General features: G+C 40.5%; 1 protein-coding gene and 1 non-coding gene across 2 annotated transcripts in view; one reads left to right on the top strand and one right to left on the bottom strand.

Annotated features, from left to right (window-relative positions):
- The window catches only part of LOC146403549 (uncharacterized), a 433,862-nt gene that overhangs the window by 143,728 nt on the left and 270,539 nt on the right, over window positions 1-19,595 (top strand). The window contains exon 3 of the mRNA XM_085024906.1: window positions 677-781. Within this exon, the coding sequence (XP_084881032.1) occupies window positions 677-781 (105 nt within the window). The remainder of the gene's footprint in view (window positions 1-676; window positions 782-19,595) is intronic.
- Window positions 11,651-11,957, bottom strand: LOC146403550 (signal recognition particle RNA). Its single transcript, XR_014804665.1, has one exon.

Below are 19,595 nucleotides of genomic sequence, written 5' to 3'. Positions count from 1 at the left end.
ACTGCAATGTGATTTTTTTTCTGACTTAAATTTGAATTACTTAACAGAATACCATTTGTATACTTTATTTTTTTCTTTTCTGTGAGCATCCTCTTAGTCATTAGATAGAAAATAGCTCCATAAAAAAAAAAAAAACCTAAAAAGGATCAGGGGAACAACCTTATTGTAGAATAATTAATGAAGGAAAAACACCTTGTTAGGTTATGTTATTATAATGAATGTTAACTGTTGAAGTAATTGAGCCCATTGTAATGGGATTTGATGTTGTTTTAACATAAATGCCTATCAATTTGGGGAATGGAAATAACAAAACTCTTTCCCGTTGAAATTGATTGTAATAACATTTTGAGAAATAGCCCTCCAGATTTCTTTTCGGGAACCAGTTGCCCTCCAGCAGATTAGTGAAAGATGGTGTTGTTCTGGTTCTATGGAGGAAGATTCTTTTTCAGTGTTTTCAGACCTTTGACTGAATTTACCTCCTCTAGTTTTGTGTGTTTGATGACTGTTCTTCCTTTTCACAGGCAGGTGACTTTGTTGTTGTTGTTGTTTAAAAAAAAAAAAAAAATGCAGCTCACAGTGTCAGTGCTGGGACCCTGGGCGTAGAGAAGCAGCCCCCTGCTACCTGATACTCCAGACGGCCCAGCCACTCCGACACTTTCTTTCCTTGTTCTCAAAGGTGAAACTGGCTTATGGGAAAATGGGATCTGGCCTCTTGGCTCAGAGGGTACATCCCTCCCAAAAGGAAAAAATGAAGATCGATGATTGCCTTACAGAAGTTCAGGTAAGTTTCCTCTTACTGTAGAATGTTCCAGTTTTTGTCAGCATCAACTAGAAGTGTCAAGATACACGTGTAAACCTATTGGACGTGTGTGTGTGTGTGTGTGTCTGTTGGGGGTGGTTAAGTTAGCAGGATATTGAGAAGAAGCTGAATGGTTGCCATTGGCCCCTTGGCGCTGCAGGAAGATTTTGATAGATGCTGTTTACTGTTGTCAAAGATCTGACTCAAGCCTTCTGGAGAAAGGTCATGAGTGACACCCAACAAATCACTTTTATGTTGTAGCTGATGTGAAAGTCAAATAGAAATTGTTTTTAAAAGTCAATCAGAGCGCAGCTCACCGTTACCTCTGGTTAAAATAACTTCCCGCAAACTTAACAGTTTATAGGGTAAAAAGCCATGACCAAGAGTAGCAGAAATCATGAAAGAGAAAAGATCTGGCTTTAGTAAACACTGTGGGAATGAGGGCCTGGAAGGGACATGTTTTTCAGGGCAGTGCAGCCTTTCCAGAGCCGGAACAGCACGGCCCCCTTCGGCTTTGCCTCAACAATGCCGACACTTAGCAGAGAAGCTGCCAGCGCCGCTGGACCAGGCCTGCCAGCCGATGACTGCTTGCTCAAGCATAAAGGCCCAGGGAATTGAAGTCCGTGATTAGGAAACTGAAGACTGGCTGAAAACTTGAGATTTCCTGTACTTAGCTGGGGGGACTCTTGAGAGATTTGATTAGAATGCACGCCGTGGAGAGGCCAGCTCTTTTGTCTCTCCTGCTCTACATTGGACTGAGGTGGTGGGGTGCATTCCAGCGCCCTTATTGGATTTGTCTCTGAAGATTTAAAGCATTCAAAAGTAAAATTCCATTGATCTGAAAGGTCAGGAGGGGCCAGAGAAGGCATTACAGGTTTAATTTCCAGTTTGAGGTGACTTCCTAGGGCCTTACCTCCTTGACTCTGTACCTCATCCATAAAAATGGAAGAAACAGGGAAAAGAAAAAGAAAAGAAAGGTAAAGGAAACATTCCTGAGAAACAATACAAATGAAAACAAAGTAAACATGCTACATGCTTCCGAAAGAAGTTAGTAAAAATGAATATTGTTAGATATTGTCTCAGCCTAAAGCCTGTAGAATTTCCTACTATAAATAAAAGGCAAAAACAGGACAAGAAATTGTGTGTTGTCATGACTGATGGTTAATGTGAACTTCAAGTATCTTTTAACAGAGAAGAGAAAGTTGGGGCTCCAGCATAGCCTTGGAGCCATGTAATGAAATCCACACATCTAAAAGGGAACAATCAAAGAGGAAAAGACCAGACCAAATTGAGTAGGTTGGAACTCCAAGAAATAGTGTGCTGCGGGTAGCTTGGGTGCTCCTGACGTGCCTGGCAAGAGGTGGGCGTGTTGAGTGTGGCTCCTGTGTCTCTGGGAGCCTTGAGGCTGGTGAGGTGGTTTCCTCTTCACCATTGTGAACTCCTTCCAAGTGAGCCCTTTGATTAATTCTGCCAAGTGCATGTACTGCCAGAGTTATTTCGATTTAGTGACGTTTTAAATCCATCTCCTGTGTTTCCTTCCTCCTCTGGTCTAAAGTTAGCCTAGCCAGATCACTCTGATGTACAGTTGCCCTGTGCTTCTGAAGGGCGGGATCCTAGAGAGAGCCCTACTGCGGCGTCTCTGACTTTCTTACCCCAGAAGCAGGCAGAGCTGGAGAGCATCTGTTGAGGAAAACCTCTTGCATGGTGACTGTGGATGGCCCCGTTCCCTCCCCAGCCACATCGCAGATTTAACATCAATTTCGTACTCCAGCTTTTCCCTCTCTTCTCTCCACTTGGTATTTTCACACCAGAGTTCTTTCAGGCTTTTCCAGCCAAGTCAGTTCCCAGGTTGGCGGTGGCACGGCACTGTTGATGTTCTGACAGCCCATTAGGACAGGGAGCTGTGTTGTCAGAGTGCTGGAAAAGTGCAAAGGCAAGAAAAGAAGCTGTGTGTCGCTAATGCTTAATGTTCCTGCCTAGGTTGCCTAGCACTTTGCCCGGCCCGTGTTGGGAGCTAAATATGTATTTTTCCAATGGCATCATTTCATCTATGTGTGGAAGTGCCAATGATCAAAATTCATGATGAATCCCAAGGTCCCAGAGTCTTTTAAAACTGCATGTTTTTGCATTTTAGGTGGAAAAGATACTTAGGATAGTTCATAAGTAGCTAAGTCAGGGAAAGCTACACTCTCCAACTGGGCGTCCTCTCTGTTCATTCCATGCTTCTTTTTCTTCCTTCCTTTCTTTGTCTTTTTTTTTTTTTTTTTTTTTTTGGTGCCCATGGCATGTAGAAGTTCTCAATCCAGGGATCGAACCGAGGCCCAGCAGCAACAATGCTGCAACCCCAACTGCTAGCCCACCAGGGAGCTCCCATTCCGTGCTTCTTGTAGGTCCTATAAGTATAGGAAAGAATTTCCTGTCTTGATTTGGCCAGTAATATTGTCAGTGCTGTCTCATGTTCTGGTTTCTTTCCTGGGCATTCCTTTTCATTTTTAACAGTGCTTTCCTCCTGCCAGCAGCTTGTACCAAAGACTTTGGAGTCGTTCTGGACTTCTTCTTCTTCTTCTTTTTTTTTTTTTTTTTCTCACTCTCCCATTCAGTGAGTAAACACATCCTATTGTCTGCCATTTCCAAATATCTGAATATGACCATCTCTCACTCCCGAGGGTTCAAGCTGCCACTGTCTCCTGTCTGGATGGTCACAGTGGCCTCCTAATGGGTTTCCATAGACTTTTCTCAGCCCAGCAGCCAGAGTGATTCTTTAAGACACTTTCAAGTCAGATTATTAAACTCCTCTGTTAAAAAACATTTTCTGGCTCCCCATCTCACTTGGAGTAAAAGCCAAGTTCGTTACAGGGACCTTGGATCTGGTCTGCGTCATCTTTTGGACTTCTGCTCCATCCTGCTTTCCCTCCCATGCTTCCTCCTGCAGAACACACTTGTCCTTACAGGGCCGTGAGCAGGCTCTGTGCCCTGCCCTCGCCATTCCCTCCACGCACCTGCATCTCCATGGCTGCTTCCTTGACCGTCTTCAGGTATTTACTCAGATGTCACTTTCTCCAAAAGTCCTTCACCAACCACTCTATTTTATTTTATTTTTTAGTTTTAGTTTTTAAAATATTTTGAAGTTTTATTGAAGTATAATTAATTGATTTATAAGGTTGATGTACAATTTCTACTGTACAACAAAGTGATTCAGTTATACATGTACACACGTCCATTCTCTTTCAGATTCTTTTTCTACATAGATTATCACAGAATTTTGGGTAGAATTCTCTGTGCTATACAGCAGGTCCTTGTTGGCCAATAATTCCGTATACCTCAGTGTACATATGCCAATCCCAAACCCCCAGTCTGTCCCTCCCTCCCTGCCCCAACCTGTACCCTTTGGTAACCATTAGTTTTTCAAAGTCTGTGAGTCTTTTTCTATCCTGCAAATAAGTTCATTTGTATCCTTTTTTTTAAAGATTCCACATATAGGTAATATCATATGATGTTTGCCTTTCGCTGTCTGACTTCACTTAGTATAATTCCTGGGTCCATCCATTTTGCGGCAAATAACATTATTTCATTCTTTTTTATGGCTGAATAATATTCCATTGTATATATGTACCACATCTTCTTTATCCATTCCTCCACTGACTACTCTATTTTAAATGACCACTCTTGACATTCCTAGCCCTGCTTTGTTTTTCTTCATATCACTTATCACCATGTGACATTCTTATATTTTACTTGTTTGTCGTTAGTTTAACTGTTCATTAAAGGTGACCTTCTTAAGACCTGAGGTCTTTGTCTGCTGTGTTCCCTGCTGTGTCCCTGGAACTCATAGGGGACTGACTCATTAAATATTTGCTAAACGGATGAACGAACACTTTTCTATTGTTTTGACTAAGCCACAGTGTTTATCTTGATTAATCCAGTTTTTAACAAGCCGAGTAGACAGATTTATTCTATGACAGAGCTTAACAATATGATTTAATATGTATTTAAACGTTGATGACAGAAAGAAACTCCACCAGACCTATACTCCTCAAATGAATGTAGCTCTCTGTGTAATTACTTTAAACGTCATGGGAATCAAACTTATTGATCTAGAATTGCATGCTTCTTAATTGAATTGCCTTTAAAAAAACTGTTGGTACTCCTTTACCTCTCTGAGCCCGTCAACCCAGGTTCATTGTGCTTAGAAGTCTAGAGGGATCATCACATTACCTCGCTACTATCAAGGAGAAAAAGATGCAAGAGGTTAGAAAAGAGGTGGTAAATATGGTTATGGTAATATATAGGTAGAATAAACTGGCTATAGTTGATTATGTATTATATATAAGGGACATTTCAGTGTTTGAAAGTTATTGCAGTGTGTAAACCCTGGAATCTTAGTTAAATCATCATGTCAAAGGTGAAATTATTATGAGAAAGGCAGCACAGAGTCTTTTCTGAACATTTATTGGCTGACTGGAGAAAGCTGTAACAAAATTTCCCATAAACAATAGTGACCAAAGAAAAGTAGATCCCTTAAAGAGCTGACTGCTCTTGAAATCCCATTAAAGAACCAACTGCATTCCAAAGTCCATTAATAAACCTAATTAATGGCATCCTATTTTGGTATTAATGAGACAACTCTTTGACATGGTCTTTAGCTTTGTAGCAATAGAATATACAAAGAACAGTAGATATAAAAAATAAAAATAGACAATGCTTGCCCCTGTTACTCAGCCCATGAAACTTTGAACCTACTTGAGTTTTCTAGCTGAAAATGCTTTAGTAGAATTAATTACTCATGTGAATTTATTTCCTTTTACCTTTAAATTGTTATATAAATACATTTAAATATTTATGTTTGTGTGGGTGTTGGAATATAATCAAAGATGATAAATTTAGTAAAATGCTTTATTTGCTAGAAGTATTTTTAGGCGACCCTCGACATTCAGCTCAGTCATAGGTACTTTTATCTTATTTAACCTATAAAATTTGACACATAGTATTTTTGGAAGTTCTACTTAGTTTCCTTTATAAAATACTAATTTGAAGGGCTTATATCATGACAGTCTAGTATTTTCCCTCTTATTTAAAATAATGCTAAATTTGCTGGTTTTAAAATATCATGATAAAAAATCTGTAGTGAAAACAGGTATTACAAGGGTGGCTTTTTTTCTTTAAAAAATTTTTTATTATAGTTGATTTACATTGTTCTGTCAATTTCTGGTATACAGCAATAAAATTTTTCTAAATTTTTCTGTTTTCCATTCACTTTATCACTACTTAATACCAGGTCAGGTTTCTACCTACCCATAATGTTTTGCAGCCTTAGGCTACAACGGCTGTTGGGGATTTGTCCCCTCCATCTAAATGATTAAATTTATGTCATAAAATGTGTGACAGCAATGGAGCCGTGCATAGAAAAGACTAACAACCTTACTGACAACCATTGCAAACCTTGAGAAATAGTGTCCCATTTAGTATTTGAAAAGGAAAGAGGAGAGGATGCCATTGGATGGATATTAAAATATGTAGCCAGTGAAGCCTGTTGAGTTGGTTTTCTTCATCCATTTTCATTTCCTTAGAATGATTTTTTATAAACATTGGCAAGTAGAGCCTGTGCCTTTGCAGGGATGAATTTTTCTCTTTGCAAACCAAAAATAGTTTTAAAGAGGTTGTTCTTAAGTTAAAACAAATGGAAGCCAAATAGCTGGGGTTCTAACTCCATCTTTGCTACATGCTAGCTATGTGATCTTGACAAGTAAATTAATTTCACTTTGCTAAAATTACTTCATCTGTAAACTGGAGATATTAATGGTCTCTCCCTTCAAGTCTTGATATAAAGATAAAATGAGCAAATATATGTAACATGCTTAGAATAGTGCCAGAAACATAGTAAGTGCTACTGCATGAATGAATGAATGAATGGGCTTTGGAATCAAACACATTGTGGTTTGAATCTTTGTTCTTCTAATTATTTGCCATATGGTCAGTTAGACAACCTTTCTCAGTTTTGTTTTCCTCAACTGAAAAAATCAGTGAAATAATTTCTGTCTCCAAGGACTGTTGGATAATATCAAATGAAATTATATCTTTTCACATTGGAGTAGAAAATCTATACATTTAATTTTCTGAACTGTTGGGAAAATACGGGAACATGGTTCATACACTATTTGCAGGAGAATAAGTTGGTGCAACTGTTTTGAAGGTCAGTTTGGCAATATCTCTTATCCATTTAAATGTGCATACTTTGGCCCAACAGTTTTACTTCTAGAAGTTTATATCATTGATAAGTAAAAATATATGTGCAGGGATACTTACTACATGTTTGTAATGATAAATAATTAGAAACAACATAGACATCCATCAATAGGGAACTAGTTAAATAAATGATAAGAAATCTATGCAGTAGAATTATATGTAGCCATGAAAAGGAATTAGATAGATACACAGATATGGAAAGATATCCAATATGTATTCTTATATTAAATAGCTAGTTGAGAAATATAGAATAGCTATCATATACACATACATGTATATATATGTGTATATACACATATAGTAAGTGTATATAAATATAAAATATGTAGTATATTGTATGTAACCAGCTTGATGTGCTTCACTAACTTGTACACAGATGAAGATTATTCCCACTAATTGCTCGTGTCCACCTGTCATAATGAATTGTCCAAGAACTCCAGGGTTTATGCGAAGTTCAAAAGGGGTATGTCACTCCAGCTGTCAACACCAGGGGGAGCCAGCATAGCAGCGTCTGCTCAGTCCTCCCTTGGCTGGGCTTATGTCCAGGCTAAATTGTACGGACTGATGCTGCCCAGGTTACACTTCTCCACGGCTGTTGGGATGCCTCGCTCCTCCAGGATCCTGAGAAGCTATGATGGCCCATTTTTGTGCTGTGGAGGGATAACTATTTTAATTAGCCACAGGCTCAGTCATTCTTCTCCAAATCATAAGTCTAGTCTTAGCCACGTTTTCTAGAGGAAAGCCCTTCTTCAGTGGAAGCCCTTGGGCCCAGTGATGAGCTCATGTCCTTTTGCCCATCTGATGAGGCTTCAGTGTCCTTTCCTGATGAAATCACCCAATCAGCCAACCACTTTCCCTAAATTCACGCAGAGGTGGACTCTAGATTTCCTCTTTCCCAGAGGAAGGGGACAGCTGTCCTTTTGCAGATTGGGCCATCTCTCCAGACTCCACAGACCAAGGATAGGAGTGGCTTTTGCTAAAGCAAACAGGTCTGAATTGTCCCTTCCTCTCTCGTCCCAGGACACTGGGTATCTGCTGGCCTTGCATTTACATAGCTATAAGCAGCTCCTTTTTCATTGCTAAACGGAGAAGTCTCTTTCAAGGTGACATCCTGGATATGCCTATTCTAACAGGCAATGATTTGGGGGAAACGGGTGCTCATTCCTGCCTTACTAGGCATTCCATTTGTCTAAATATTTACTTTTCTCAATGCATGCAAGTTTTTATTTATTTATTCATTTGCTTGTTGATGATACATATGTGTACAGAAATTCCCTGGAGGAATTATTATTAATGCTGTTTAACTGTGAGGAGTAAGAATGGTTGTTAAGAGGAAGATTTTCATTTCTTACCTTTGATCTTAGTTTTTTTGCTTGGATTTGATTTTATTTTTGATTTATTTTTTTTCCCCACTGTACAGCATGGGGACCAAGTTACACATACATGTATACATACTTTTTCTTCCCGTTGTTGTGTTGCGATGTAAGTATCTAGACATAGTTCTCAGTGGGACTTTAAAATGTATACTTTGTTATACAGATAAAAATAGGAGTTCCCTGGGGCTCAGTGGGTTAAGGATCCAGCGTTGTCACTGCTGTAGCTCTGGGTTACTGATGTGGCATGGGTTTGATCCCTGGCCTGAGAGTTCCACATGCTGTGGGCATGGCCCATAAAAACAAAAATAAAAAGATAATTTTGAAAACAAGAAACTGTATTTCCCACTATATGGCTGATTTTGTAAAAATAATTATTTCCTTTCTGCACCTGTCACTGGCATTTTATGACCCTCTTATCCAGACAAGGGAGGCTGATCAGGTCTAATGTGTCCAATATTCTTGCAAGTGTTCGTCTGTAATAGAAATATGAGAGAAGGGTCTGAAAAGAACTCTTTCAAGGTGGGCCAGTTTGTATGGATATTCTTTACCATGTCTTTGCTCACAGGGCTTCCATGTACAGTTGCATGTGATGTATACTACATAGGAATGTCATACTAAGGGGTACATTCATCCAACAGGCATAGTAAGTTTGTATATTTATCATTGCCTTTGCCTGGAAGTACAGAAAGTATCCTGTTCAAACAAATTATTATGACAATCTTCTAACAGGTGGAAGTAGTAAAGCACATGGGCACTGAAGAGCAAACCAAAGCAGGCGACTGCTGGAGTCGATCATTTCCAGCAGGGATGGAGAAGGCCATTCTCTGCTCTTCTCTGACTTCCGTTTGCCTCTGTGGGTGTGCCGTCATGTATCACTGAATCCCTCTTCTATAGGAGGAGAGAAAAAATAGGATGGTGTACGCTTTCCTCTTCTTTGAACCTTCTTCTCAAACAAGGTATCTTCAGAGTCATGGGTGAGTTTGTCTTTTTCTGTGAACCAAGATAGAAGTTCTTCTGCAGTCCTTGCTTATATCAGAGAACTCTTATGAAGGATGTGACTGCATTTAGCTGGATAGAATTTTTGTGCTTTCAGATACAAAGTTATCTTCAAATTGCTATGGACTTTGACAGGGAAACCCAATAGGGTTTTGCATGAATTAATTTTTGGTATATCTATTAAAATATAAGAACTGTTTTTAAGGTATTGCTTGGAAGTTTTCAAAGATTAATTTTTAATACATTAGTATATACTAATGTTTGTATATGTTATGTAACTTTAGGGTTAATTTATTTGTAATGTAATCATTGATACCTGCCCTTATATCCTCAGTGTGTAAACTATTGTACTTAGGCCCTAAAAGACAACGTGCTACATAAAAATTTAAAGTTTATGCATTAAAAGGAATACAGTCCCAGGAGTCTGCCTTTGCAACTCTGTTGGTCTTATCCAGGTACAACAATTAAATCCTCTTTGAAAAATGCCTCTGAATAGGATTAAATAGATAAAAGGTTGTATCAGTTAGACTCTTTGTAAGGGATAAAACTCAAGTTGAACTGCTTAAGCACAAAGAGAATTTATTGGCTCCTACAACAGAAAGGTCCAGGAGCAGTGAAAGTTTCAGGACTGGTTTGATCTAGGGACTCAAACAATGTAATGAGGACCTAATCTTTCTCCAAGTAAGTTTTATTCTCGAGTTTGTTTGTTTGTTAGTTAGTTTTTTTTTTTTTTTTTTTGTCTTTTTGCTATTTCTTGGGCCGCTCCCGTGGCACATGGAGGTTCCCAGGCTAGGGGTCCAATCAGAGCCGTAGCCACCGGCCTATGCCAGAGCCACAGCAACGGGGGATCCGAGCCGTATCTACAACCTACACCACAGCTCACAGCAACGCCAGATCGTTAACCCACTGAGCAAGGGCAGGGACTGAACCCGCGACCTCATGGTTCCTAGTCGGATTCGTTAACCACTGCGCCACGATGGGAACTCCAGTTTGTTTGTTTTTTAATGCTAGGAAAACAGCTTTAAAAAGTTTTAGACTTGCACTTATCCAGATTCAAGTCCAGCAGAAAAGAGTATGTACTTCTTCCTTAGTCTTGTTGAATCTCTTTAAGATTAATGAAGTGCTCATTCCTGAGCCAGCTGTTGTAGCCAAAGAATATGTTTGGCCAGGAGTGAATCACCTGCCCACATCTGGAGTCAATGTTATTCTAAACCCATAGTTTAAGACTAGGGGAGGAGCTGATTCCTCGAAGAAATGTTAGAATATAGATAACAGAAGAAAAAAAACGGGTATGTGAAAAGAAAAAGTGCCCACTTTAAAGATAGGAATGGCTCTCACTCATTATTAGAGAGATGCAAATCAAAACCACTCTGAGGTACCACCTTACACCAGCCAGAATGGCCACCATCCAAAAGTCTATAAACAATAAGTGCTGGAGAGGGTGTGGAGAAAAAGGAACCCTAGTACACTGTTAGTGGGATTGTAAATTGGTGCAACCACTGTGGAAAACAGTATGGAGATGCCTCAGAAAACTAAACATAGAACTACCATTTGATCCAGCAATCCCACTCCTGGGCATCTACCCAGAGAAAACCACGACTCGCAAAGACACCTGTACTCCGATGTTCATTGCAGCACTAGTTACAATAGCCAAGACGTGGAAACAGCCTAAATGTCCATCGACAGAGGAGTGGATCCAGAAGATGTGGTACACATACACAATGGAATATTACTCAGCCATCAAAAAGAACGAAATACCAGCATTTTTTACAACATGGATGGACCTAGAAACTCTCATGCTAAGTGAAGTCAGCCATACAATGAGACACCAGCCTCAAATGCTTTCACTGACATGTGGAATCTGAGGAAAGGACAGACTGAACTTCTTTGCAGAACAGATACTGACTCACAGACATTGAAAAACTTATGGTCTCCGGTGGACACAGTTTGGGGGGTGGGGGGATGCGCCTGGGCTGTGGGATGTGAATCAGATTGTTATGATCATTATAGAACTACAGATGTGATAAATTCATTTGAGTAATAAAAAATTAAAAAAAAAATAAAGATAGGAATGTCTCACTCACCAAAAGAGAGTGGATAGTCCGGATTTCCAGATGAACATTTTTGTCTAAGGTGTGTGAGAACCAAAATAACAGCAGCCTGGGCATGTCTTCGGCATGTGCAGTGATGGCGGTTGTGTATGTCATTCTGTTTGGCATTGGTTCATTCCAGTCATTTAAATCTTAGTGACTTTTTTGTCTAGATCTGAAGGAAAGCACTTATAACATTTTGTTTTTAAAATTCTTTTTCTTTTTTAACTTCTTGATTTTTGACCTGCTCCATTTCCGACCTGGGCCGGTTCACCCCTCCTTAGGCAACCTGGTGGTCCCCCGCTCCCAGAGGGTCACCATATTGATGCCGAACTCAGTGCGGACACCTGATCGGCACAGCGCACTGCAGCCCAGAACTCCTGGGCTCAAGCGATCCTCCAGCCTCAGCCTCCCGAGTAGCTGGGACTACAGGCACGCTCCACCAAGCCCGGCTTAACTTCTTGATTTTTGATGTTAACATTTGCATCTCTCCCCACACCTCCCATTTCATATCTTTGTGAAAAACTTGGAAAAATCCCATAAAGTAAAGAGATATGAACAAAAATCACTCAGACTCATCAGCTAAAGATTTTTTACTATTGGCATCTTAGCATATTTCTCTTTTTCTATTGTTTTATTTTGCGTCAAGAGTTATAGGAATGATTTAGAAAGGTTAATGAGATTGTGGCAATTCTGGGCTAGGAGCTTAGTATCTAGATATAAAGATTTCGGTACAGAATGTTTCAAGAGCATTTAATGTATGAAAACAAACTTTAAAAGACAACTGCATTTTCTGATGCCGTGTTCTATCCTGCAGGCAAGACATTATTCTTTCTCAGGATATGAAAGGTTATTTCAGTGATATTGGTTTAAATCAAAGAGTCAGGTCAATCTGTCATATGTCCCTGAGTTTTCCAATCAACAGGATTTACAATATTATTAATCACATTTTTATGTCATTTTTATCAGCTGTAGAGGTCCTGGGCAGGGCTCCTGTGAGAAGATACAGTGTGTCATACATTTTTAATACACTTGGTATTAGGCTTTCCACAGAGCTCCTCTCCATTCATATTGGTATATTCTTATATTAAATCATTTTTAGAATAACATGAAAGTAAAGCAAGGCGAATGCTGCTTTCACTTCCCTTGATACTCTTTCCCCCTTTGCAAATGGAGAGTGTATTTAATGAAAGGCTGCCTGAGAGCAGGCCGCCCAGGTGCATTAGCCTTGGGCCCTCCTGGCCCAATTTCTCATATACTCGTGAAGGCCGTGGCTCCCTTTAGTGACTGAACAAGATACAACTTCCCGTGATCTTTTCACAGAACCCTGTATTAATGCCCTATGGTTCAGACATGTCTTTCAGTCTTGAATTCCATTTTTTGCAGTTTGGTGACCACTAAACAGAGGCTGTAAATCATGAATATTCAGATTCAGCTATGGCAAAGCCCTCTGGCTACTGCATGTGACTGAATATCTCAGACTTATTTTTGCTGATTTTTATGGCCACTGACTCAAATGCTATCTCACTCTTATTTGTTCTTTAAGGCTCCAATAATTCCCCCCTCTACCACTGAATATTAAGTTAGAAGAATCCTATAAAGGCGTCTAATTGTGGAATTTTTAAGCTCTTAGCATTCACTTTCTTCCCTCTTCAAATTTCTCATCACTCACTTGGCCAATCTGTAATGTTCAGAGTCACTTTCGATTTCTTTGCAACCTCCTCTATCATCACCCCCCAACCCTAAACCAGGTGGTGTGAAGTTCTTCCAATTAAATCCTTGCCCCCTTCCTGTTTCTCCAGCCCCATGTCTGGACAGTAGCACCCACTCTTTGGGTGGGGGACCAGACCACCTACCCTCACTCTGCACACATTTGGTTTGCATGGGGTTGACCCCACTCACTTCCCAAGTCATTGGCCAAGTCATTGTCAATACACGGGCTTTGTAGGACCCCTAAGAAAGAAGCATTCCCCTCCTCAGTGGGGGCAAGGTTCTAATTGGAGCTGATATTAACCATTTTTCCAGCATACAATTAGAGACTGTCTGAAAGCAGAGATAAGCAGAGTGAGGGATGATTCCTGGAGACCAGGTGAGATGCCTGGGATCCTGCCATGTTGGCCTCTGGAGCACATGAGCCATTATAGTCCCTTCTTGCCTTTGGTCCGTTTGAATTTGGTTTTTGTCACTTGCAAGCCAGAGTCCTGACCAGTATGGAGCCTAGCAGCATTTAGACCAGTTCTAGTGAAAAATTCTTCCTTGGTCACCTTCAGCTGATGTCCTTTTTTTTTTTTTTTTTTTTTTTTTTCCTTTATAGACAACACTCTGGAAAGTCTGTCTTACCATAACCTTCACCATGCCCTTGGTTCCCACTCCTGCATCCAGGTGCACCCTGACTTCTGCCTGTTCCACTCTCCCACTCACCTAACTCTGGTGATCCCAAGCTCTCTTGTTATCAGCAGGTCCCGAGGCTGCCACGCTTACACTTCCAGCAGTGTTGGGCACCAAAGGCCATTTGCTCCATCCTCACACCCTATCCTTTCTCCCAGCTCCTCCCCCACCCCTGGACACCTTCTCAGTCTCCTTGGTGGTTTGCAGTGCCTGGGAGCCTCATTACTCTTTTCCAGGCTACTGTATACAATGCTGCTGGGTGCTCTTATTTATTCCAGTGATTTTAATCACCCCTAAATATGGATGACCCTGTATCAATCAATACTTTTTGGATTTTAACAGATAGGGTTCCAACACAAACTAGTTTAAATTTTTAAGAAGAAAACATCTAGGAGTTCCCTGGTGGCCTATTGGGTTAAGGATCTGGTGTTGCCACTGCTGTGGCTTGGGTCACTGCTGTGGCACGGTTTCAGTCCCTGGCCTGGGAACCTCTGCATGCTTTGGGCGGAGCCAAAAATGTTCAGTTTAGATGCTAGAAACATGCAGTGCTTGACCTGTATCATATCTGGTTGCATCTTTGTGCTTAAATAATGGCATCTGAGGCCCATCTTTTCTCTCCATCTCTGGTGCAAAGTCTCCTCATATCCACTTAGCAATCCCAGTGAAGAGTGAGAGTTTTCCATCCCATCTCCAGGAAGGATTCTGATTGGTTCAGGATGAAGCAATCCCTGTGGCTAGAGTGGTACATGTTCTGATTGGCCAGATCCAGGTTGTATGTCCTTTCCTGCGATAGCAGGAGAAAAGAGGTGGTGTCAGCCCTACTTAAACTACATGAGATAGATTCTCTATGGGAGAGGGGGTCCTGTTACCCAAAGAGAGAGGAAATAGGGGTGGTTAAAGCCCTTAGTGTTCAAAACAACACCCAAGCCTAGGATTTCAGCTTAGATCTCCCTCCTAGATAAGATACTTGCATAGTCAGCTGCTTAGTTGACACTTTTTTTCTTAAACAAACTTGTTCTTTCTCCCATGACCACTACCACAGGAAATTTTTTTCACTGCCATGCAGTTTTTAAGACCAGAGATCTGTGTCATCCTTGGTTCTTGCTTCCCTTTCTCCGCATATCCAAAACCAATCATACACATGTCCATCATACATATCTCCTGTGACCATGAAGGAGAGGTCTAGACAATCATAGGAACACCAGCTCTGTCATTTCAGAACCACTACATAAACACCAGCCCACCTGACTTCTTGTTATATGAAAAAAATAACCCCCATTTGGTTAAGCCACCATTTGGACTTTCTCTTCCTTGCAGCTGAAAGCATTCCTAACTGGCACTGATAATATACATTATCCCCTCATATATCATTTGTATTTTATTATAATTTTTATCTAATTGTCTGTCTCTTTAGCTAGAAGGTAAACTTTCCTACATCTCTGTCTCAATCATTGCTATACCTCCCAAACCTAGCAGAGTGCCAAAAGCCAGAGTGTCAGAGTCAGATCTAGCAAAACTGGACTCAGGTTTCCAGCTGAAGCTGAGTGGCAGATACACGCCTGAACAAGAGGCATCAACAACCAATTGTCTATAGTCCCCACCATATATATTTTGTACCTGATGTTAAAGACCAGTGTTAATAGCCATAGTCATTGTGTTTACATTGCTGTCTAACGTCTAGAGAGCATTACTTTTGTATCTATGTAACTATAGGTAAATGATTAACAGGTAATTATATGTAAGTGATTAATAATCGCTACGTGAATATCTGACTTGTACTAGGCCCTGTCTTCCTAGTAGTGACACTCCTTAGAATATTAGAATCACCTGAATTAAGGCAAATGCTAGTTGACTCACATAAATCCAGGTAAATTTGGTGAACATTGGGGGTTACTGTACCAAGCAGTGATGGAAGGTGTGTTACAAAGGTAATTCCTCATGTTTTAGGTCTTAGCTTAAATGCCACTTTCTTGGGAAGGCCTACCTTAAACTTCCCTTTTTATGGGGTTGGACATTCAAATGCAAACCAGTTAACATAGACGAATAAGGTTGATGATAGAAGCAGAGGGCATCTTAAGTTGTATTCTTCCAACACATACACTGTCTTTTGCATTAAAAACATGCAACAGTTCATCATTTCTACAAAGAAATATTCTCTCCCCTATTTTTCTGCTCTCTCCATCTATGTCTTTACTTGTTCCTTTTTGATAGTTACGTTAGCACAGAGACTGCTGTCTGCTGGAAGTTAGGCAGCAGTGGTGAGCACGTGGTGAGCACAACGATTGTGGCCAGGAGCACTTGGCATCAACATCAGGGATAAACTATAAATGGTGGGGACTATGGGGAATTTTTTTTTTTGGCTACCCTGTGGCATATGGAGTTCCTGGGCCAGAGATCAGATTGGAGCCGCAGTTGCCACCTAAGCTGCAGTTGCCGCCATGCTGGATCCTTTACCTACTGTGCTGGGCCAGAGATTGAACCCACGTCCCAGAACTCCCAACTTGTGGTCAATCCCATCACGCCACAGCAGGAACTCCAGGAAATTGGTTATTGACACCTCTTGTCCAGTTTATTTACTACTCAATTTTGGCTGAAAATGTGGGCCAGTTTTGCTAGATGGGAGTTTTTTGGAGAAGGTGAAAATCTAAGTTTTTTCTTTTTTCTTTTCTTTTCTTTTCTTTTTTTTTCCCTTAGGGTTGCACTTGTGGCATATGGAAGTTCCCAGGCCAGGGGTTGAATTGGAGCTGTAGCTGCTGGCCTACACCACAGCCACAGCAATGCCAGATCCGAGCTGTGTCTGCAACCTACACCACAGCTTGAGGCAGTGACAGATCCTTAACCCACTGAGTGAGGCCAAGGATCAAACCCACATCCTCATGGATACTAGTCGGGTTCCTTTCTGCTGGGCTACAATGGGAACTCCTGGGTTTTTTTGTTTGTTTGTTTTAATGGGGAATTTTTTTATTTTAAAGTTTGGGTCAAATAAAACGAACAAAAGAAGCGTGCCAAACATAGCTAGGGTTCAGATTCATCCATGACTTATGAGTTTGCCACCTTTGTTTAAGGAATCGAACTCTGGTATCTGGTGCTGATACCTCTGAACAGAGTGGGTGAAAGGGCATAGAGGTGAATGAACTATTGGTCTTTCTGCTTTTGATTTCTTCTCTCTTCAATCTGTCTTCTTTGTAGTTAACAGAAACACTTATATAGAGTGCAAATTGGATCATATTGTTCATAAACACCAGTACCTGACTCCCCACTCATTACCTTTAGGTTAAGATACAAACCAACTAGCATGGCCTTGCCCGGTCCTTCATCCTCTAATATGTCTCACACTTCAGACACATTTGCCTACTTACTACATCCTTGGATAGCTGAATCTGTCCTAATTTTGTTCTTACTGTTCCCTTGGGCTAGATTGCTTTCCTCCTCCTCCCTGCCATATTAAATCACTCTTATCATACTAGTTCCATATTCGTTGTAACCCTGTCTATGAAGCCTTCATGGACGTATGAGTCAGAAATGATGGCTTCTTACATCTTATCACATCCTCCCCCCTCTTTATACCACTGTTGCATCTTGGCCTCTGTTCTAATACAGATCTATTTTTAACTCTGTCTCTGTAGCTATGTTATGAAACACTCAAAGGTAGGGACCAGATTTGGGTCTCTTCTTGAGTAATCTCTTGTGTCTTATTGCTTCTTTGCTTTTTTAAACTTAATTTTTCATTGGCCTGTCAATGCTTAGCTTGCCAGTTAAGTTGGAAACTCATTAAGGTAGAGATTGTATGGCTCATAAGACATCATTCTCTGTTATATCTAGAGTGCATGTTTAATAATTATCTTTTTAAATCGTCTGAATGATTGCATCAAAGTCAACACCTTTTGGAAAAGAATAATGAAGATATTATGTAAGACTAGTGACTTGCTCTATCTTCTCTTTAAAATAAATTGATTCTAAGGACCATTAAACTGAGCTTATTATCCTTAATTGAGAGGAAATCTAGTCCATTTTTTTTTTAAGTAGAAAACTAGAATTATAGGTTTTATGAGGAAATTCTACGTTTGTTACATTCAAGTACATGAAGCACAGGGTTTTTTAAATCGGCACATTCATACTGTATAGAATTGTTTTATGAGTATTTAAAAGTTTGCTGGCCTTTGTGCTTAAGCAGACCAAATTTCACCTTTGTTTGCCCTCTTCATTGGCTTAGTGATGAATATTTTGTCCCATCTCCTACCACAGACAGTACAAAGGCAAATATCACTGAGATGTGATTGCTCTGCTATGATGATTCCCACCACATTGGAGGCGCATATCTATCTGTGGAGCACCTGTTGAACCATCCTATGACAGATTCTAGTATGGACCCATCTTAAAATGCTATATCATATCTAGCAATTGGGATTCTTTGGGTGCAAGAAATGGAAAGTCATTCTGCCCAATTTTTATTAGATTGTCAGATACCTCATAGAATCAAGAGGCTTGATTTCCCTAATTCTGGAAAATCCCGATAAGTAATTTTCATGTTTTTTTTTTTTTTGATAAGTGCTTTCACAAGAAATTTTCCTTCATTTCTAGCCTAGCAGAATGTCTTGCAGTCTCTTTAAGGTGAACACCCCAAAGAAAAATAGCTCTCCCATCATAGCCCTGTCCACCCCAGCCCTGCCTTACTTCCTTTCTGTTTTGTACTCCATGGGAAAAAAGTCACACACCAGGAAGGAAAACGTCTCCCTTCTTTTAATAGGCACAGTTGCATTCCAGGCTATAAGTGAGTTTCAATTCAAGACATCGGAAGGTCAAACTGAGGATATTAATGAGAACCATATTTTTTCCTCCTTGGTGGCTATTAAAATGATACATGCCAGTGCAGTGGGCTAGAGGAACCCACTCAAGACCTTGAATGTTACCATCCATCGTTAAATCTCACACATACACGTGTCATTATACGCGAGCAGTGTAAGTGCAGCCAAGCTAAGGCCATGACTGCTTCCTTATCCTGTCGCTGGGCTGTCAAATCTTAAGCACACAAAGAAGGTTTCCTTATCATTGATGCAATGAGAAACAGCCAGAAAAAGGTGGAACCAGTTCTTGGTGCATGCATTCCTGAGCTAGGGTCAAGCCAGGTCAGAAGGGCAGGAGTAGGGCAGCAAAGGAAATTATCCCATGCAAAATACTGGCCTGAGAGGCGATCTGCAGAGGAGAAGCTCTATTTGCCCAAATTGTCTTGATCTCTAAATCTCACCTATCTGTCAGCTGTTCTCATGGTTGGTGACAGTTTTAAGGGCTGCTGTTTTCCTAGACAGCAGTCATATCTGTTATTTAAATCAGAGTGGCAGAAACAAGGAAACATGCATTGGGAGGGGCAGAGTGAGAGTGGAGAGAAAAGAAGAATTTGGATGGGAGGTTAACATGACATGAATCCACTGAGTTAATTAATTCGTTCAGGTACCCACCCAGTCAACCTATATTGAACACCTTTATGATCCAGACACCATGCCAAATGCTGGGTGTGTCAGTGGTCCCCAAGGCTACCCTCACACTGACAGTTTGCTAGAAGGACTCGCAGAACTCAGAACAGCTGTTATATTCGTGTTTGTGGTTTATTGTAGCTAAAGAATACAGAGTAAAATTGAAAAGGGAAAAGGGCACATAGGACACAGTCCAGGAGAGACCAGTTCAAGCTTCCAGTTGTCCGCTCTC

This window comes from Sus scrofa, chromosome 5 (genome assembly GCF_054392235.1).
Source record: "Sus scrofa isolate SSC_HxYL_T2T_F1_AM1 chromosome 5, Sscrofa_HxYL_maternal_Yorkshire_Landrace_v2.0, whole genome shotgun sequence".
Taxonomy (NCBI): Eukaryota; Metazoa; Chordata; class Mammalia; order Artiodactyla; family Suidae; genus Sus; species Sus scrofa.
The sequence above is the reverse complement of the archived record's forward strand: the minus strand, read 5'-3'. Positions and strand labels throughout refer to the sequence as shown.